Here is a 16296-nt window from a genome sequence, read left to right on the forward strand (position 1 = left end):
AAATACATAAAATCAGCTCTAGATTAACAGCATGTGAACGTGAAATGTTAGTTTCATGACTTATTACATAACAGTGCAGCATCCATAGGCTGTACACGCACACACGTTGCATCCATAGGGGGTGCAGCCTGCAGTCCCTTTCAGTTCAATGCACAATAAGGTCTGCTTAAATAACGTTGGCCGGCGTGGACCATTCACTTCAATAGTTTATCTAACAACGAGCAGACATCCAACCTTGTTATAACATAAAACGGCTGTTACGTATCGGGCAACGTGATTCTGGACGTTCACCCGTCCTTCATCACTGCACGCTACGTGGGACAAAATGCTTCATCATGCTCCCCTAGCTTCCACGGTGGCAGCTCTCTAGATTTAACTTGTCTTTCATGTTTTTCAACATCTTGTTTATTCTTTCTAAATAAATATCACTTTTCACTATCACATCAGCCCTCGGATGTGATTAATACTCATCTTTGCTGAAATACATTCACCAGACCGATGTTTTATCCCTGCAGTTACTATGGCAGCCGTTTAGAGGCCGTGACCAGTCCCTCGTTCAGAATGGATCCGAGAAGCAAAGGATGACATGACGTCACGTCACCAGGGCGACCGGGCTCCCGGAGGCACGTGTCCTGTATAAAAAGGGAAGGCTGCTCAGTAGACTGCGCACACAGACTAAAGCAGCATCAGCCGAGAGGTAAGCCACAATACTGATTTACCCTTAAATACAGAGGAACTGTAGATACACCCTCAACGTTACACATTTAGTAATTAGCTGTATGAATGCTTTAGTGTATTTTGCACGGTTTATATACAACCATCGCATCAAGTTTTAGTCAATAACAGTGTGTAACTGTAGGCCTATCACTTGCTGCTTAACTCTTTGCATATCTTTGAGACATTTGTCAAAGCCGTGAAAGCACCCCAGCAGCTTGGTACAATTCACATTTAAACCTCAGCCTTTCTGAAGAACTTTACTGAAAGCCCCATTCATCTTATTCACGCATACGTTTGAGATACAGCATTAAACAAATACGGGGAATGAGTGAGTAGCACTGTTTAAGGCTCATTTAACTCATTTAAGATTTCAGTTAAGCCTCGTGTACAGCATGTACGCATTACTGGAACAGGAAGAGAGACAGGCGAGGATGGGAGGGGATGCGGCCATGGCCTTGCAGTCCGGGTGGAGGGAGGCTGGTCGTTGTGTAATGCTCTCTTCTAGGGACCAACACTGAATTATGTAGCCGTCGGCGAAACCGTCCCGAACCGCGAACACACACATGAATGTGTTTCTGATAGTAAAGTAACGTGTACAGGAAAAAAATGGCCCATTCATACTCTACAGTTCATTCATCTGAAGGGGTAACGTGACATTGGCAGCACCCGCTGCTGCATCTTTGCGGAAGTGGATTAGTCTCCACGTTATGTAACCTGATAGAAAAATGTAATCTTTTCCTTTTTTCCTGAGCAAAACACTCCGCAGAGACACACGAAGTTAAGTCTCTGGACAAATGAGGGTTTAAATTGAACATTTGCTGTTATAACGATATTGAACATGGTGTACTTTGCTGCGATGCAGCCGATATTTTATAGGGATTATGAGTGTACGTGAACGCAACGGAGGTGAAGCTACGTGCCGCCCCTGCTATTCATGATGAAGTCTGTGGTCTTTGCGCCATCAGATCACAGAGATGATTCGTAGTCTCGTAATGTCGGCAAGCAGGGGATGTGGTGTTGCAAGAAATGAAACGGTTGAGTCATACGAGGTCTTTGGGTGTAAACGTGCTGCTGAAAGTGTTCCCGTGCTGCGTTGAAGGACACAGACAGAGCAGTGTCGCATGATTCTGCCGCAGTTTGACTTCAGGCTCGACAGACCTGTTGATGCGGTTTGCAAACAGGCCTACTCTCTTAAAGTGGCAGCACGGCACAATTAAAGTTCGTCATCAATCAAGTTTTGTAACAGTCATTTACCGTGTAAAATGTTCATTCATGATTCATGACATGGATGTAAAACAGCAGATTAATATAGGCATAACTCAAACAAAAAAAGAGGAAGTCTAATCTTTATTATTATGCTTTCTTTGTTCACAATTATATACCCACAATGTCCATGATACAGTCTATCTTTGTGTGTTATATGGTAGAGGTACAATAGCAGGGTCATCAAGATATCATATGTTGCCCAAAATGCTGATGATGTCATCATATCTAATGAATTGCAAGACAACTTCATACCTTACATCACAATGCCTGTCAGAGGTAAAGTGTAAGGTTGTTAGTGTCGTCTGTAGGAGTCATTAAGTAGTGGCACAGTAAGTGCTAGCTGAAATGAAGATCTGTTTAAAGGCCTGTTTCAAAGGATATCAGTTTTTAGGGTTAGCAGCGTGATGTTATTTCATCACTAATGATGATGATTCAAACTCAATATTTTGTACCAGCTCTTCAACATATGCACACCATGGCAGATGCTATAGCCTTGCTGTTCATTCATTTCATGTAGGCGTGGTGCATTCAGCTGCAGCCATGTCAGGCCTTGTCTCACTGCTGAAGGTCATCCTTGTAGCTGAGGAAGGTGACACTAGACCTAGATGTGCTACAGTGATGCTAACCAGCTGTTGATCCCTTCTCTCATACACAATATCACTTCATTTTTTTCAGTCTGTGCTCATAGACATGCAATAACAGCAGTTTCATGTGAGGTATAAAGACTGAAGGTCATTTATAAAAGGCCCAGTGCTGCCAGGAAGATGCTAAGTGCTGTAGTCAATGCTGTGTTTGTTGCCAGACTACAGGTCCCATGGTTCATTTTTAGATGAAATTAGCTTAAAATTGCTGTGCATCCATGAATAACTGCTTTACATAACTCAGCTGAAACATAGTTTTGAAGCACATGTGTTTCTGTGTCACAGATGTGATGATACTGTTAGATTTGTTGCCTAAGAGAGACAGAAAGTAACTACTTTGTGTTCGTATTTACTTTGACATATCTTTCAGGAGTTACAGATAAGTGTCAGTCAGATGTCTGAAGTTTAAATGTCATCACCAATTTAAGCAACGCGTTCACCTTTGCTGTTTAAGGAGTAAGATAATAGTCAACGAGATTAGCCAAAGCACATTAGCAATACACAGGGCATGTGATTCCAGCTTAACGAACCACAGACTGATGAGCCAAGGGTTTGAAGAGACGTGGACAACCCAAGATCTGGTCTACATTCATATTCATTTAACATCCCTTCATCTACATGAACAATCAATTGCACCAAAAGGGATTTTTTACATGAGACAAATCAACACTCGACCTTGACTCATTCATTCCTCCAGAGGCTGTTATGACTTGTCTGCTTTCCAGATTGACTCTAGTTTTCCACTCAAGGGTAGCGTGGTTCTGTGGTGGTGTCTAGGCAGAGGTTGGCACGCACGTCCCTGTGAACAACACTCTGCAAATGACTTCTCAAGCAGCCATCTTCTCCAGGATGTGAGCAAGACAGAAGTAACTCAGGAGTGACTCAGCACTCTGCACCTAACGGTCACCAGTTTGAGGAAACAAACCCTCCAGCAAGAGAGGAAACAGCTAGGACATAACCACTAGAGCAGTTATTTGAAGGTGCATGTGTTTGTAAAGCAAATGTTTTATGATCAGGTCAGCAAACACAGCATAAGGTTTGTCTACTGTAAGTGCAGCTTGGAAGAGGAGAGGAGGTAAATGACAGGCTTAGCCTCAGGATATCTGTCGTCTGACTGCTGACACAAGCTCTAACAGTACACCCATAGGCTGTGTGTGAGCATGTGTGTGGTCCAGTGTTACCTACGCCTCCCTCCCCTATTGAGTCCTCTGCAGTTTGATACAGCAAACCTATTATTTATTCATGTGGTTGCTGCATGTTTGTGTCTACATGTTTGATGTGTGCATGGGTAAGTCTTTGTAAATTACTGCACTTATAAACCTGCCACCCCTCCTCACATGAATGTATCTGTAGGATGAAATGAAGCTAATTCATCATCTGTGATATCATGCTATTTTTTATGCACTAAGTTTAAGACACAGTGAACTTTTTAGCCATCCATCCCTATCAGCAGGATACCATGCCTGCTGAGCTGGACTCTCTGTGGTCTTGAGTGTGCATGTGTCTGACAGCTGAAGTCAGACACATCCTACTGTCTAGTCCAGAGCTTCACAGTGAAGTTTTCTTCATGATGAGCCTAAAAAGAGGGAGGAAACAAGTGTAGTGTTAAGGAAAGTGAGAAAAGTGCACTTAGTTGCTCACACCACAGAAAGTTCTGTACTGTGAGCATGTGGGTGGGTGTGTCGCTGGTACGTACTGTTCAGTCTCCTATATGTTTGATCGATTTGATTCCCTAAGAGGCAGGCATGATGAGGAAACATTACCTGATTGGATGAAATGTTTGGATTGCAGCCAATCAACGCACTGCAGTGGCAAAAAACACTGAAGAGCAGGAGGGTGTTATAAAAAACCAAAGGCAGGCTTTAATGGGCACTGAAAGAGTGGAGGAAGGAGGGAGGCTGGGGGAGTGGCAGTGTGCAGGAAAAGTAGTGGCAGTCATTGAGTTCATGTTCTCACAAATGCACAATACAAATTTAGACAGACTAGAACTCCCAGCTAATCCAAAAGAATCACATATTGATGTAAAGAAGTGCTAGTTTTTCAGTCTGTGTTTTGTATGTATGAACTATAACAATTTTTGGAAGATGCACAGTTATCCAGGGAGACCTCCTTAAAGCTCAGGTCCATAAAAGGATGGACTGCGGCTGAATGGAATCGTCACTCAGTCCAAAAGCTCTCTGCTGACATACTACAGAGGGGACATGAGGCAGTCTTGTCGGGCAAAGTGTTGGTGCTTGACATGTGAGGACGTGTTGGCAGCACTGAAATGCTTTGTCATGGTCCCTCTTCTCCTCAGGCCTTGCTTTTCTAATGCTCAGACAGATTTTGCCTCTGCTTTGAGATACGACCACCTGATGCAGCTTGTTGTCTTTGTCCTTTTCTGGTTGTCTGGTTTTGACTCATCTCTCCCCAAGTGGTCCCTGCAGGGCACACACAGGCAGCCCAGCCCGTCCCCCCCTCCCCACTACCCATGTCTGGATTTGTGTCATGAAAATGGGTCGCTGCTCAGAGGGAGGGTCAGATTTGTGCGAGGTGAGGGGGACTGAACAGACAAAGAGTGGCAAGGACAGACAAACAGGGGGCTGTGGGGCAGCTGCTGAATCTTAATGAATTTTAAAGAATTTTAAGGTGGTGGGTGAAAAGAGAGGGGATGAAAATGTGATGGAGCAGGGTAATAAAAGTTTAAAAATGTATGAACTAATCTATAAAGAGACAGAAAGAAAAGCAGTGTGAATGTCCTGGCTAGTTCGAATTGAGCAAAGCCTTGCTGATTGGATGGTCATTTCTTTTGTCTGACCAATCAGAGGACAGGATGAATGCACCACCCTCAACATATTATTGACGATTAACGGTCTCCCCTGGTCCAAAAAATCCAAACCATTTATTCAGAATATTATGGAGAAGCATTAAAATGATGCTAACTTTAATACCCTGATGCTTTCCAGTAAATAACCACAATCACAGCATCAATCATGAGTTAAAGAACCTAATCCTTTTGTTCAGACAGTTTTAGAGGCCAGTGAGGCTGTTCAACCTGCAGCCTATAGTAAGTATTAAAAATAATCTCTATGCATGTTTTCTATACTTTAAATGTCTGCCCAGTGTCTGTCTGCGCACTCTTTTGCCTCGTCAGTGAGTGTTAGCAGATTGAAAGCTGAGGTCAAACAAAATGTGACTTCTTCTCTCTGCTGTGCACAATACGACCTCTGTGAGGGTTTGTGAGTGTGTGCTGAGCAGCAGATCAGGGCTGAGTGCTTTACCATAAAAAGCAGCAGAGCTTTGTGGGTGAAGTGAGTGGAACTTTTGGGCCTTTGAATATTTTAATACCATTAAGATAATGAAACCTAAATTATGGATGTTGCTATCAGTGTATGGAAGGGGAATACTGTAATACTTCCACAAGTTAAGCTAAACCTGCATTTGGATGCTAAACTGGTCCTTCTACAGCAAACAGAGGGTAATATTAAAAATATGAATTAACTGGAGATTGCTCAAGGATTGTTTTGCTGCTCAATGTCATCAGTTAGAGCAGCCTGGCCATCAGTGCTTCATGAACAGACAACAGTATATATTTGTTTTTTTCATCCAACCAGAACTTAAAGAGTGCTGCTCTCTGGTTTGAGTCCACAAATGTTTAAACAATAGTGTAGGGTACAGACTAGAGCCCGACCGATATGGGATTTTTGGGGCCGATGCCGATACCGATACCGATACTGGGGGCAAAAAAAGCAGATATCGAATATATCGGCTGATATTATATATATCAACCGATATCCGATATATTTAATAAATTCATTGATATACACAGGATATATACTGTATATAATCACAAATTATTATAATACCCATATGATTCAGGACAGAGACAGAACACTATTAAATTAAAACAAGGAACTTAAATGATAAAACTGTCAACATAAGAACTGTAGTGTTAACCAATGATAAATAAGAACAAGCTGTAAACACCTTAAATAAAGAAGTCAAACTTTAAACACAGTAAGTATAAAAAAATTAAAATGTAAAGACAAAATGAGCATTTTACATGACATTAAAACGCTGTATTATAGTCTTATATTAGATAATGGTGGACGTGTGAATTAACAGTAGCATTTATCTCTGTTTATCTCACAAAAAAGTAACTAACATGATGTTAAAACGCCGTTCTATAGTCTTACATTACATAATGGTGGACGGAGGGGGCGGGCACTCGAGCAGTGTGCAGCCCAACACACAGACACACAGGGGAAGGGGCGACAGAATCTACGTGGAGCAAAAATTTTTATAATCGGCTACATTTTGGCTGATGTCGATTAATCGGTGATGGGCATTATTGGCCCGATTAATCGGCCTGACCAATTAATGGGTCGGGCTCTAGTACAGACGGCCAGGCTGACATGTACAGTTGAATGTACCCAAGACTGACATTTAAAGGTAACTTAACTCTGAAACATTTTGATCAGTTTTATGATGAAATGTTAGATTAGTCAGTTAGTATTATGCTAAACATGGTATCCTACAACATCTCATTTATTTTCTCAACCCATAAATATTCAGTTCACAGTCTCAGAGGAGTTTAGACACTGTTTTAACCGTTTTAAACTTTTTTAAAATTCATTACTTGAAATAGTTAAAGATTAAATTAAGATTCTTCTTATTAGTGTTACCAATAAACAAACAGGATGAATTACCACTGATAACAAAAGTTATTGAACACTAAGTTAAATTTTCGAGGTTCAGGCCAAGGCTTCATGGATGAGAACCTGTATTTTCTAAAGTCATGGTCCCAGTTGTTCTTTGTCTGCTTCCTGGACACAGCAGGACTCGCTCTGTTTACTAAGTAGTGTCATTTGTCAGCAGGGCAGCCATTCTGTGTTAGAAAACCCAGGGCAACTCCTCTATTCAGAGGAAATGGAGATTATAGAGTGTAAAAAAACAATGAGTGAGACTAACTGTGAAAAAGAGGAAGGGTGGGATGAGATCTCAAAAGAGAGGGAAGTGAAGGTGACTGCAAAGTTTTGTGTCTGCACGATGGAAAACAATGGGAACAAAGTACGAAGGAGAGGACACAGTAATATGAGAATGCAGAGTCACACTCTGTACACCTTCTCCTTCATTTTACTCTCTCTTTCTTCTGCGGTGACCTTATATTAACAATAGTTGCAGAAGGAAACAAAATGGCTGCCCTTATCTGAAACAAGCTGGAGATGTGAACTCAGATGAAGGTATCCTTAACAGAAAAGCACTACGAATGGAAATGTTGGAAACATATCCGTTCAAACTGCAGCAGACTCTTTAATAAATGCACTCTGATTGGCTCCAAACCCAGACAGATCATTTGTTTGGAAGGTGTTCAAAGTTACATTCAAATTTATCTAACTCTGGTTGTACGTGTGTGTACATGTGTGTACGTGTGTGTACGTGTGTGTAAGAGAGAAAGAGAGAGAGAACATGACAGAGATGATGTGTCTTAATCTGCTAACCCTTTTAGTCTATTTTCAGTGCTCCCATAATGCATTTCTACAGATGAACAGCCTGCTCTATACGCCCCCTGCTGAGACACACCTATTTACACTCACACCATAAGAGGCACACGCATATACACACACATACAAAACAGATAAGTAGATTACAGTAGTCTCATATGACAACCAACCAGTCTCAAGGACAATTCACATTGCCCTCACCTGCACCGGTTTTACACACATACTTACTCACACGCACAGGCAAGCTGTTGGTCCGGCTGGAGCTTGGTTATATAATCCGCGCAGAAAAATCTCTAAAATGTCTTAGAATTTATTACAACACTCTGACTGAAGACAGCAAAGATGATGAGGTGGAGTCAGTGAGAAGATGAAGGGAACAAGTCAAGGAAAAGATGAGACTTTGGAGGCGGAGTGGAGAGCAGAAACAGGCAGAGCGATGTGTGTTCACAGGGAAAAGCAGAGGAAAGCTGGGGGAAAGGAGGTCACATAGTTGAGTCCGTGCCAGGCTTCCTCTCAGTTCATGCAGACAAGTCTCTGTTTGTCCTGGTGCATACCTACCACTCTCTCCCTCTTCTCCTTTTGTTTTCTAAACATGTCCCTGCATGATGTAACACCTCCTTGCTTACACATCACATACACACCAAACATAAAGTTCCCAGCCTGTATCGCATAAACAGGACCACACTCAACGATAAACTGACCTAATGAACGTGCACCACTTCATGTGCAAGTCCCAGTCACCCTGCAGTCCGCCTGTTATTGTAGAAATCATGCACCAACCTTCCAGGTTACATTGCAAAAGAAAATTAGATAAAAAGAGTAAATGTTAGAACATGTTCCTGGGAGCTTTTCCAAATATGAACCTAAGAGCGAGGTGTGTCCTCATTTCAGTTTTTCACATGTTGATCACGAGTTTCTCAGTTTGTTCTGTTGGATTGTGCACAGTGTGTAAAGTCACACAAAAACCAGTTTGAACATTACAGCTGGAGACTGGAAACAATGCAATGCAATAAAATGTGATTTCTGACATTGATAAAACAGTCATTCATCTTTATCTGTAGCATTTCTAATATTTCCCCATGTCTGTGTCTGTTTTTGTCCTGCAGATAACTCAGCCCCCTCAAGCAGCAGCAAACATGCCAGATCTCTGTGTTGGAATCAATGGGTGGGTTTTATATGGAAAATAAAAGCTCTGGTTTCTTCTGGTTTAATGGCTTTTAGCATATGCTGTTAGTGATGCAGATTTTTTGGAATAACTAGGAACGAACATGTCTGATAGCCAGAGTTTTATGGAGAGAGTATGACTACATTTTTTATCTAGAGGTTAAAAAGTTGTGTTGTTGAAGCTGTTACAGGATTTATACAAAGTCCCTGGAGTGGTTTAACATCCTCAGGAAGTTTCCCACCATTTACCCAGAACAACTATTAATCTCTCTCTCTCTGTCTAGATTTGGCCGTATTGGCCGCCTCGTGTTGAGGGCTTGTCTCCAGAAAGGCATCAGGGTTGTGGCCATCAATGACCCCTTCATTGACGTGAAGTACATGGTAGGAATACTTACATACACAGTTTCTTATTGTTTAGCTTATTTTCACCCTTGTAGATCTTTGGTTTGAAGCTTATGCAGAGCCTTTTGACCGTGAAGCATGTGTCAAACACATCTCTCCAAAAACATCTTTAGATAACTTTTGGTCTCCATCGTTGACATTTTGCTGGAATACACAAATAGCTGAATCACAGAGATGTTGTATTCCTATGTTGTTGTTCTTACTTAAAAAGCTACATAGTGGAATATCGACATATTTTATGAATTTTAGGAATTTAAAAAATTTCTATGCAACACTTAGAAGCACAAACAAGAGGATTAAGCCAATTTTAAACACTGATACAGCAGTCTGTTGTATTAGAGCCCATCTGTTATGTTTGTTCATAAGGCCCACCTTTAAGCAGCAAAACAACCAATCATAATTCAGGGTTTTGCTGCAGCTTAGGGTAGATTTACTTAGTATAATATTTATAAATCTTTGGCTCTGATGACTGACCATCGTCATCTCCATAGATCTGTATAAATAGTAACACATTTTTAATGCATGCAGGAGTGATATGAAATGATGTTTTACAATGATTTTACTTTTTTGTGAAGGAACATCCAGAAGCTTTATGTCTCCTAAACCTGTACTCTCATGTCCTAGGTCTACATGTTCAAGTATGACTCCATCCATGGCCGTTACAAAGGTGAAGTCAGTATGGATTGTGACAAGATCATAGTTGATGGACAAGAAATCTCTGTCTTCCAGTGGTAAGTGACAATGATGGTAGGGGTCAGAAGTTTCTGCTGCAAATACGTGATGTATCAGTGGGGCTGGTTTTTTTATTTGAAGGCAACATAATACATTGAGTTCAAAAGCATGTTGATGGATTACTGAAGCAAGTAATCAAACAACAGTTTCATTTATATCACAGCCACACATCTTTGATCAGGCATCAGCAAGTGTCTGTTTAAAGGCACTAATCTCAAATCATAAAATAAACTCCCTTTAGTGTTAACAGTACAATGTTTCTGGTGGGTGGGGCTTAGCTGGAGGCAAAACAATCCTTTAGACCTGTTGAACAACATGAGCATGCATTACATACATAAATGCAGATCACCTTCTGCCAAGTATTGTCAGAAGAAAATTACTTGAACTGTCAAAATAAATGAGATTAGGTGTACAAAGATGCTTAAGATTAAAAAACAAAATACAGAAAGGGTCAAGGGAAATGCTCCGCTGAATAAGATCAGTGTTATCAAGGCAGAAGGGCCTTATTGCCATTTCTCTGAGCAGCTTTTATGCTTTTTTTGCTTCCTGATTTTTTTGTTTTGATGTGAAATCCAGCAGATAAAATCAAGCCTTCTGCTGAGTTGGGCCTCACTCATGCAGCTGCCCCTCCACTGACTTTACCCACCGTTGGTTTAGTCCACTGAGTCTATTACAACAAGGCAACACCAACAAGAGGGAGGGTTGTAGAATAGATGTCCCTGTTTTCCAAGCAGGAATTTGAGTGTTATGTTTGGCTTTTTTATACCCATTTACTATTTTTGGCAATACTGCTATACAGTTTTTAATCCTTAGTGTCACTGAAAAACCAACTTCTTCAGAAGCATGGTACTTTCCAAAGAGGCTCTGCATACAGCCTTCTATCCAGATCGTCTGGTTACCTGCCTAACATCTGTTATCTTTGTGATGTTTTGGTCTCACTTGTCTTTCAACCGCCCTTGTTTTGCTCTTCCTCTGACTCCAGTATGAAGCCAGCAGAGATCCCCTGGGGCAGCGCTGGAGCGCAGTATGTTGTTGAGTCCACCGGAGTCTTCCTCAGTATTGAGAAGGCCTCTGTATGTAAACACAGACAATCACACACATATGTATAACAAAACAAACTACAAGTCAGTCCAGTTTACAATTTGTTCCTCCAACCACTTTATTTCTGTAACAGGCTCACATAGCTGGTGGAGCTAAGCGTGTGGTTGTGTCTGCCCCCTCACCTGATGCCCCCATGTTTGTCATGGGAGTCAACGAGGACAAATACGACCCCTCCTCTATGACCATTGTCAGGTAACAAACTTTGAAATGCATTTACACTTCATTTTCATGATCGTGTGTAATTTGTTGAAGTCAGTGGGTTTGTGATGGTTAATGTATTTCTGTTGTAGCAATGCCTCCTGCACCACCAACTGCCTGGCCCCCCTGGCTAAAGTCATTCATGATAACTTTGGCATTGAGGAGGCTCTCATGGTAAGGCCTAGTGAATCTGTGCTCTTATTATGAAAAAATGCCTCATGTCGCTCTAAATTTTATCCTTCAAGTTGGTAGTAAGTTAATTTTTTTCATACAAGGTGCAGTTTTTTCCCCTCGAAGTAGTTATTGATACGCATTATAATTGTCCTCCCTGTAGACCACAGTGCATGCTTACACAGCCACCCAGAAGACAGTGGATGGTCCCAGCGCCAAGGCCTGGCGTGATGGCCGCTGTGCCCACCAGAACATCATCCCAGCCTCCACTGGTGCTGCCAAGGCTGTTGGCAAAGTCATCCCAGAGCTCAATGGGTGAGAACAAACCCCTTAGTTATCAACCTGATAATCAGTCAGACTTTCTCTGATTGTTGTAATGAGGTTTAAAAAATGTCCAACATGTCTCTGTTTTTTCTGTCTTTCTCTCTGTAGAAAGCTGACCGGCATGGCGTTCAGAGTACCTGTTTCTGATGTGTCAGTGGTGGACCTGACATGCCGTCTGTCCAAACCTGCATCCTATGCTGATATCAAGGAGGCCTGCAAGAAGGCTTCACAAGGACCCATGAAGGGAGTGCTGGGCTACACCGAGGACCAGGTAACACACAGACTTTTAAAAAAAAACTTCAAAGTAAATATGGGATCGGAATCTCAGAACTAAAGCTAAAGTGAGTGTGCTGAAAGTTTAGCCAACAGCCTTAGTTGTCAAGACTTTTAACATTTGTGGAAAAAATCCTAGAGTTTCTTGCTTGAGTGTTTTGTTGCATCGGGAAATGAAAGGTCAGAGTTTAGTTAAACATTTGATGATTTAAAAACTACACCTTGAAGTTACTGACTCGTGTTTTTTGTCTTTTCCAGGTGGTGTCCTCTGACTTTATCGGAGACACCCACTCCTCCATCTTTGATGCTGGTGCTGGCATCTCCCTCAATGACAACTTTGTCAAGCTCATTTCCTGGTCAGTTTCAGTCTTGATCGGCTCAAACAGGAAGTTCCATTAATCTAAAGAGGGAAAAACAAAAGTAATTGATTAATCTCTGTGTTTCTTTTGTCTCTCTCCAGGTATGATAATGAGTTTGGCTACAGCCACCGTGTCGCTGACCTGCTGCAGTACATGCACTCCAAGGAGTAGACGCTTCCTTTCCAGAAAGGACGTCAGGAAAGGGACCACCCCCCAGCCATCCCCCTCCCCTCTCTTTTACACACAGGCCCCCTCATTAGGCGAGTCATAGCATCACAGCTCTTAGCTCTACTACAATATATGTAGGCAGCAGCAGTGTGTTGAGTGTTCTGAGTTAATCTGTTTTTTCCTTTAAAGAGGATATGATCGGTTGGTGAAAGTATTTGTGTCTGTGTGCCCCCTCTCCACCTCCCACTGCCACTTTAGATGTGTCGTTATGATCATTATAATGGTAACTACTGTATCCATCTCCCTGTTGGTGTGTTCTAAGGCTTGATCATCAGTGGAAGGAGGCAGTTGAGAGGCAGTTCTACTGTAACTTTGCTTAAAAGTAAAGAGATGAATAAAACTTAAAAAATCATGGTTTCCTGTTTAGTCATTTCCAGTATGTTTTCACCTTTTCTGTCTCATAAAGCCCCAAAACGCTTTTAGTTTGTTTGAGAACACATTTGCTGGGTTGGTTTGATAAGTGCAAGGAAAGACTAGAGAACTTGCATTTTCCTTGCAGCAACGCATTGAAATGCTGAAGCTGAAGAATTTAAAACAGTGGTGAAAATAAAGCTGAAAAAGTGAAATAAAATAGCTGAATAGCTGAACAAAGTATGAACTGAAAACTTAGAGTGTAGAAGGACGGAAGAGGAAGGGAACAAACAGTAAAGAAGAAAAGGTGAGGTAAAAGCGAAAAAGAAATGAAGACAAGTGAAGAAGTAGTGAAGAGGGAGTGAAGAAGAAAGGTAGAAGAGAAAAAGTGAGTAGGAAGTAAAGGAAAAGGAGCGGAAGTGTAGAAAAAAGGTGTAGAAAATGTAGACAAGAAGTGGATGAAGAGAGTGGATAGAGTGGGAAATGTATATTAGCCTATGAAAGCTAAATACAATAAAATAAAAGACATTTCAAACAGTGAATTCTCGAAAAATGTAAAGGACAGCAGAAATCTATGAACAATGTGTGAATGGTATAAAGTCTTGTGACCAGTTTAATGTGTGAATGAGGTCTGTAAGTCAAAGTATACAGAAGGAAGAATATTGGAGAATACTGAAGAAGAAAAAAGTAGGAGAACAATATGCTGAAATGCAGTGTCATAACATAACAACCAACCAACATAACAACCATTGAGCTTAGTGCATTTACAGTCTATGGGCTCAACAAAAAAATTAAGGGTAAATAGAAATTTATAAGTTCTAAGTCAAGTCTTAATATTACGGTTCTCTTTTCTATGTAAACACAGAGGTCTTTAACAAGGTGTCCACTGCCCCTAGAGCACGTGTCAGACTCAAGGCCCACGGGCCAAATGTGGCCCACCACGCCATTTTATGTGGCCCGCAAGAACTGAAAAGGTCTAATTGTCTTATAATAGATAACTCAAAAGGGTGCATTGACCATGAACTATGTTTCCCATAATACCTACCAATTAGGTTACCTGTGAAGTGACAGCATCCCGCCACTAGATTCAGGTGTTTTCATATCAGTGCTATTTTCTGAATTAGTGGAATTGAGAAATAAAACAATGACCTCAAAATGTCCAGGAAGAGAAAAGTTGATACAGATGAAGGCTGTTTCAGGAGAGATGGTAAGGCTAATATATGTTTGTGCTCCAAGGAGAAAAAACACTATGTCTTTTGTGTTATGAGGCCATGGCAGATCAAAGAGTACAATTTAAGTTGGCATTTTAACACCAAACACAGAGCTAAGTATGGCAAGGTGAGCCTTTAAAAAAGAACTATAAATACTGCGAGATGTAAAATGTGAACTGCAATCACAGCAGGATGTGTTCAAGAAAGCAAAAACCAAAAGCAACGCGGCAGTGAAAGCTAGCTTTATTGTGGCTGAAGAAAGTGCCCGCACTGCAAATCTTTTTCAGAGGGTGCATTTTTGAAGCAGTAGTTGCATTTGTTTTACATTAAATTTAGTTACATTCAGCTACATTTTATACTGTCTGACAGTTACATCTGGCCCTTTGAAAGGCAACCATTACGTTGATGTGGCCCTCAGTCAAAAAGAGTTTGACACCCCTGCCCTAGAGGGTCAGTGGAGGTTTTGGAGGTGGTCCATGGCATTTTGGGCTGGTGACAGTATTTTCTGGTAATTATTTTCAAATATTTCAAATTTTCCTCATCTCACTATCTTTGAACACAAATCAACGGATAATGGAGGTCAAACATGTTATCTTTCGGTCGGGTATGAACACATTCAGGAACACAGCAGTTCTCCTAAAAATGCATTCATTTCCAGCTCCTCAAGACAGAGGAAGTCCCACCTCTATCACTGCTCTGTCAATCACGCAGCCCAATGTTGCATACTGGCTCTGTCATGTTCCCCAGAATAGCTTCATACTGAATGCAGTACACTACCTTGCACTAGGCCCGGATGATCTCTCCATCTCTCTCCAGCAGTTATGGGGTCCATACTCTGAGAAATGTTGAAGACCCCTGCTTCAATACATGTATAATTGAAGTCATTCAATGTAAATTATATATATATATATATATATATATATATATATATATATATATATATATATATATATATATATATATTAACAAATTAGAACCACGATGCGGACCAAGTGATCTCTTCAGCTCATGTTAAGGGGCAGAAATAAGGAGAAAAGAAGTGTGCATGGACTGAAATATTCAAATGTTATCTTAGAGGCACAAACCTTAGATGGGTCTTACATGGGTCTTATACCTTATTTATCATGGGCCAGCATCTGAACTCGTCATCCAAGTCTCCATTCAGGGATGGCTCCTGCTCTCCAGCTAGCAGATGCAAGCAATAGATAGGTAGAGCCCCCTGCTGCTTCCTCTCAGGTATTTCAACAAGACTTGAAATGCTCCCAGCATCCCTTGCTGTTATTCCCCCCCAGAGAAGAAGTGACGCACCAAGGCTTTGGAAATGTGTGTGAGAGCTGTGCTGCAGCGCCTCCTACTGCTTTTTTTAAACATACTGCACGAGGAACACCTGTTTTCTGAAATAGCTCAAAGGTTCATCTCATGAACCATCAAATGGCAAGTATGTATGTGTACTTTCCTCTGTAAAGACAGTGGCAACACATTTCTTGTTGAGGACAATAAAAACGTATAACACTTGTGGACCATGTTCTCAATCACGAGCTTACAATGACCCAAAGAACTCCCCAACTGTTTTATTGAAGGCTGTAGCTTTTTCTAGGGATGTTGCCTCTGGAGTTTGGACAGAGAAGCCAATGTGCTAAGAAGCTGTCAAACCAATCCCTACCTACAGTAGACA

General features: G+C 41.3%; 1 protein-coding gene across 1 annotated transcript; it reads left to right on the forward strand.

The window, feature by feature from the left end:
* Positions 1-600: 600 nt before the first annotated feature.
* Positions 601-13411, forward strand: gapdhs (glyceraldehyde-3-phosphate dehydrogenase, spermatogenic). Its single transcript, XM_074684357.1, has 11 exons — positions 601-697; positions 9214-9272; positions 9556-9652; positions 10298-10404; positions 11388-11478; positions 11580-11698; positions 11797-11878; positions 12039-12190; positions 12308-12470; positions 12731-12828; positions 12933-13411. Exons 2-11 carry the CDS (start codon positions 9244-9246, stop codon positions 13000-13002), a joined length of 1008 nt encoding a protein of 335 aa, XP_074540458.1. The 5' UTR covers positions 601-697; positions 9214-9243; the 3' UTR covers positions 13003-13411.
* Positions 13412-16296: the final 2885 nt, after the last annotated feature.

This window comes from Halichoeres trimaculatus, unplaced genomic scaffold, assembly GCF_033239565.1.
Source record: "Halichoeres trimaculatus isolate MK-OKI-2021-1 unplaced genomic scaffold, fHalTri1.1 fHalTri1_scaffold_12, whole genome shotgun sequence".
Classification (NCBI taxonomy): domain Eukaryota; kingdom Metazoa; phylum Chordata; class Actinopteri; order Labriformes; family Labridae; genus Halichoeres; species Halichoeres trimaculatus.

Bases quoted from the DNA above. Each gene is read 5' to 3' on its own strand.
- gapdhs (XM_074684357.1), top strand. From the start codon at position 9,244: ATGCCAGATCTCTGTGTTGGAATCAATGG. The intron at 12,191-12,307 runs GTGAGAACAAAC...TTCTCTCTGTAG, and splicing joins GTCATCCCAGAGCTCAATGG to AAAGCTGACCGGCATGGCGT. The intron at 12,471-12,730 runs GTAACACACAGA...TGTCTTTTCCAG, and splicing joins TGGGCTACACCGAGGACCAG to GTGGTGTCCTCTGACTTTAT.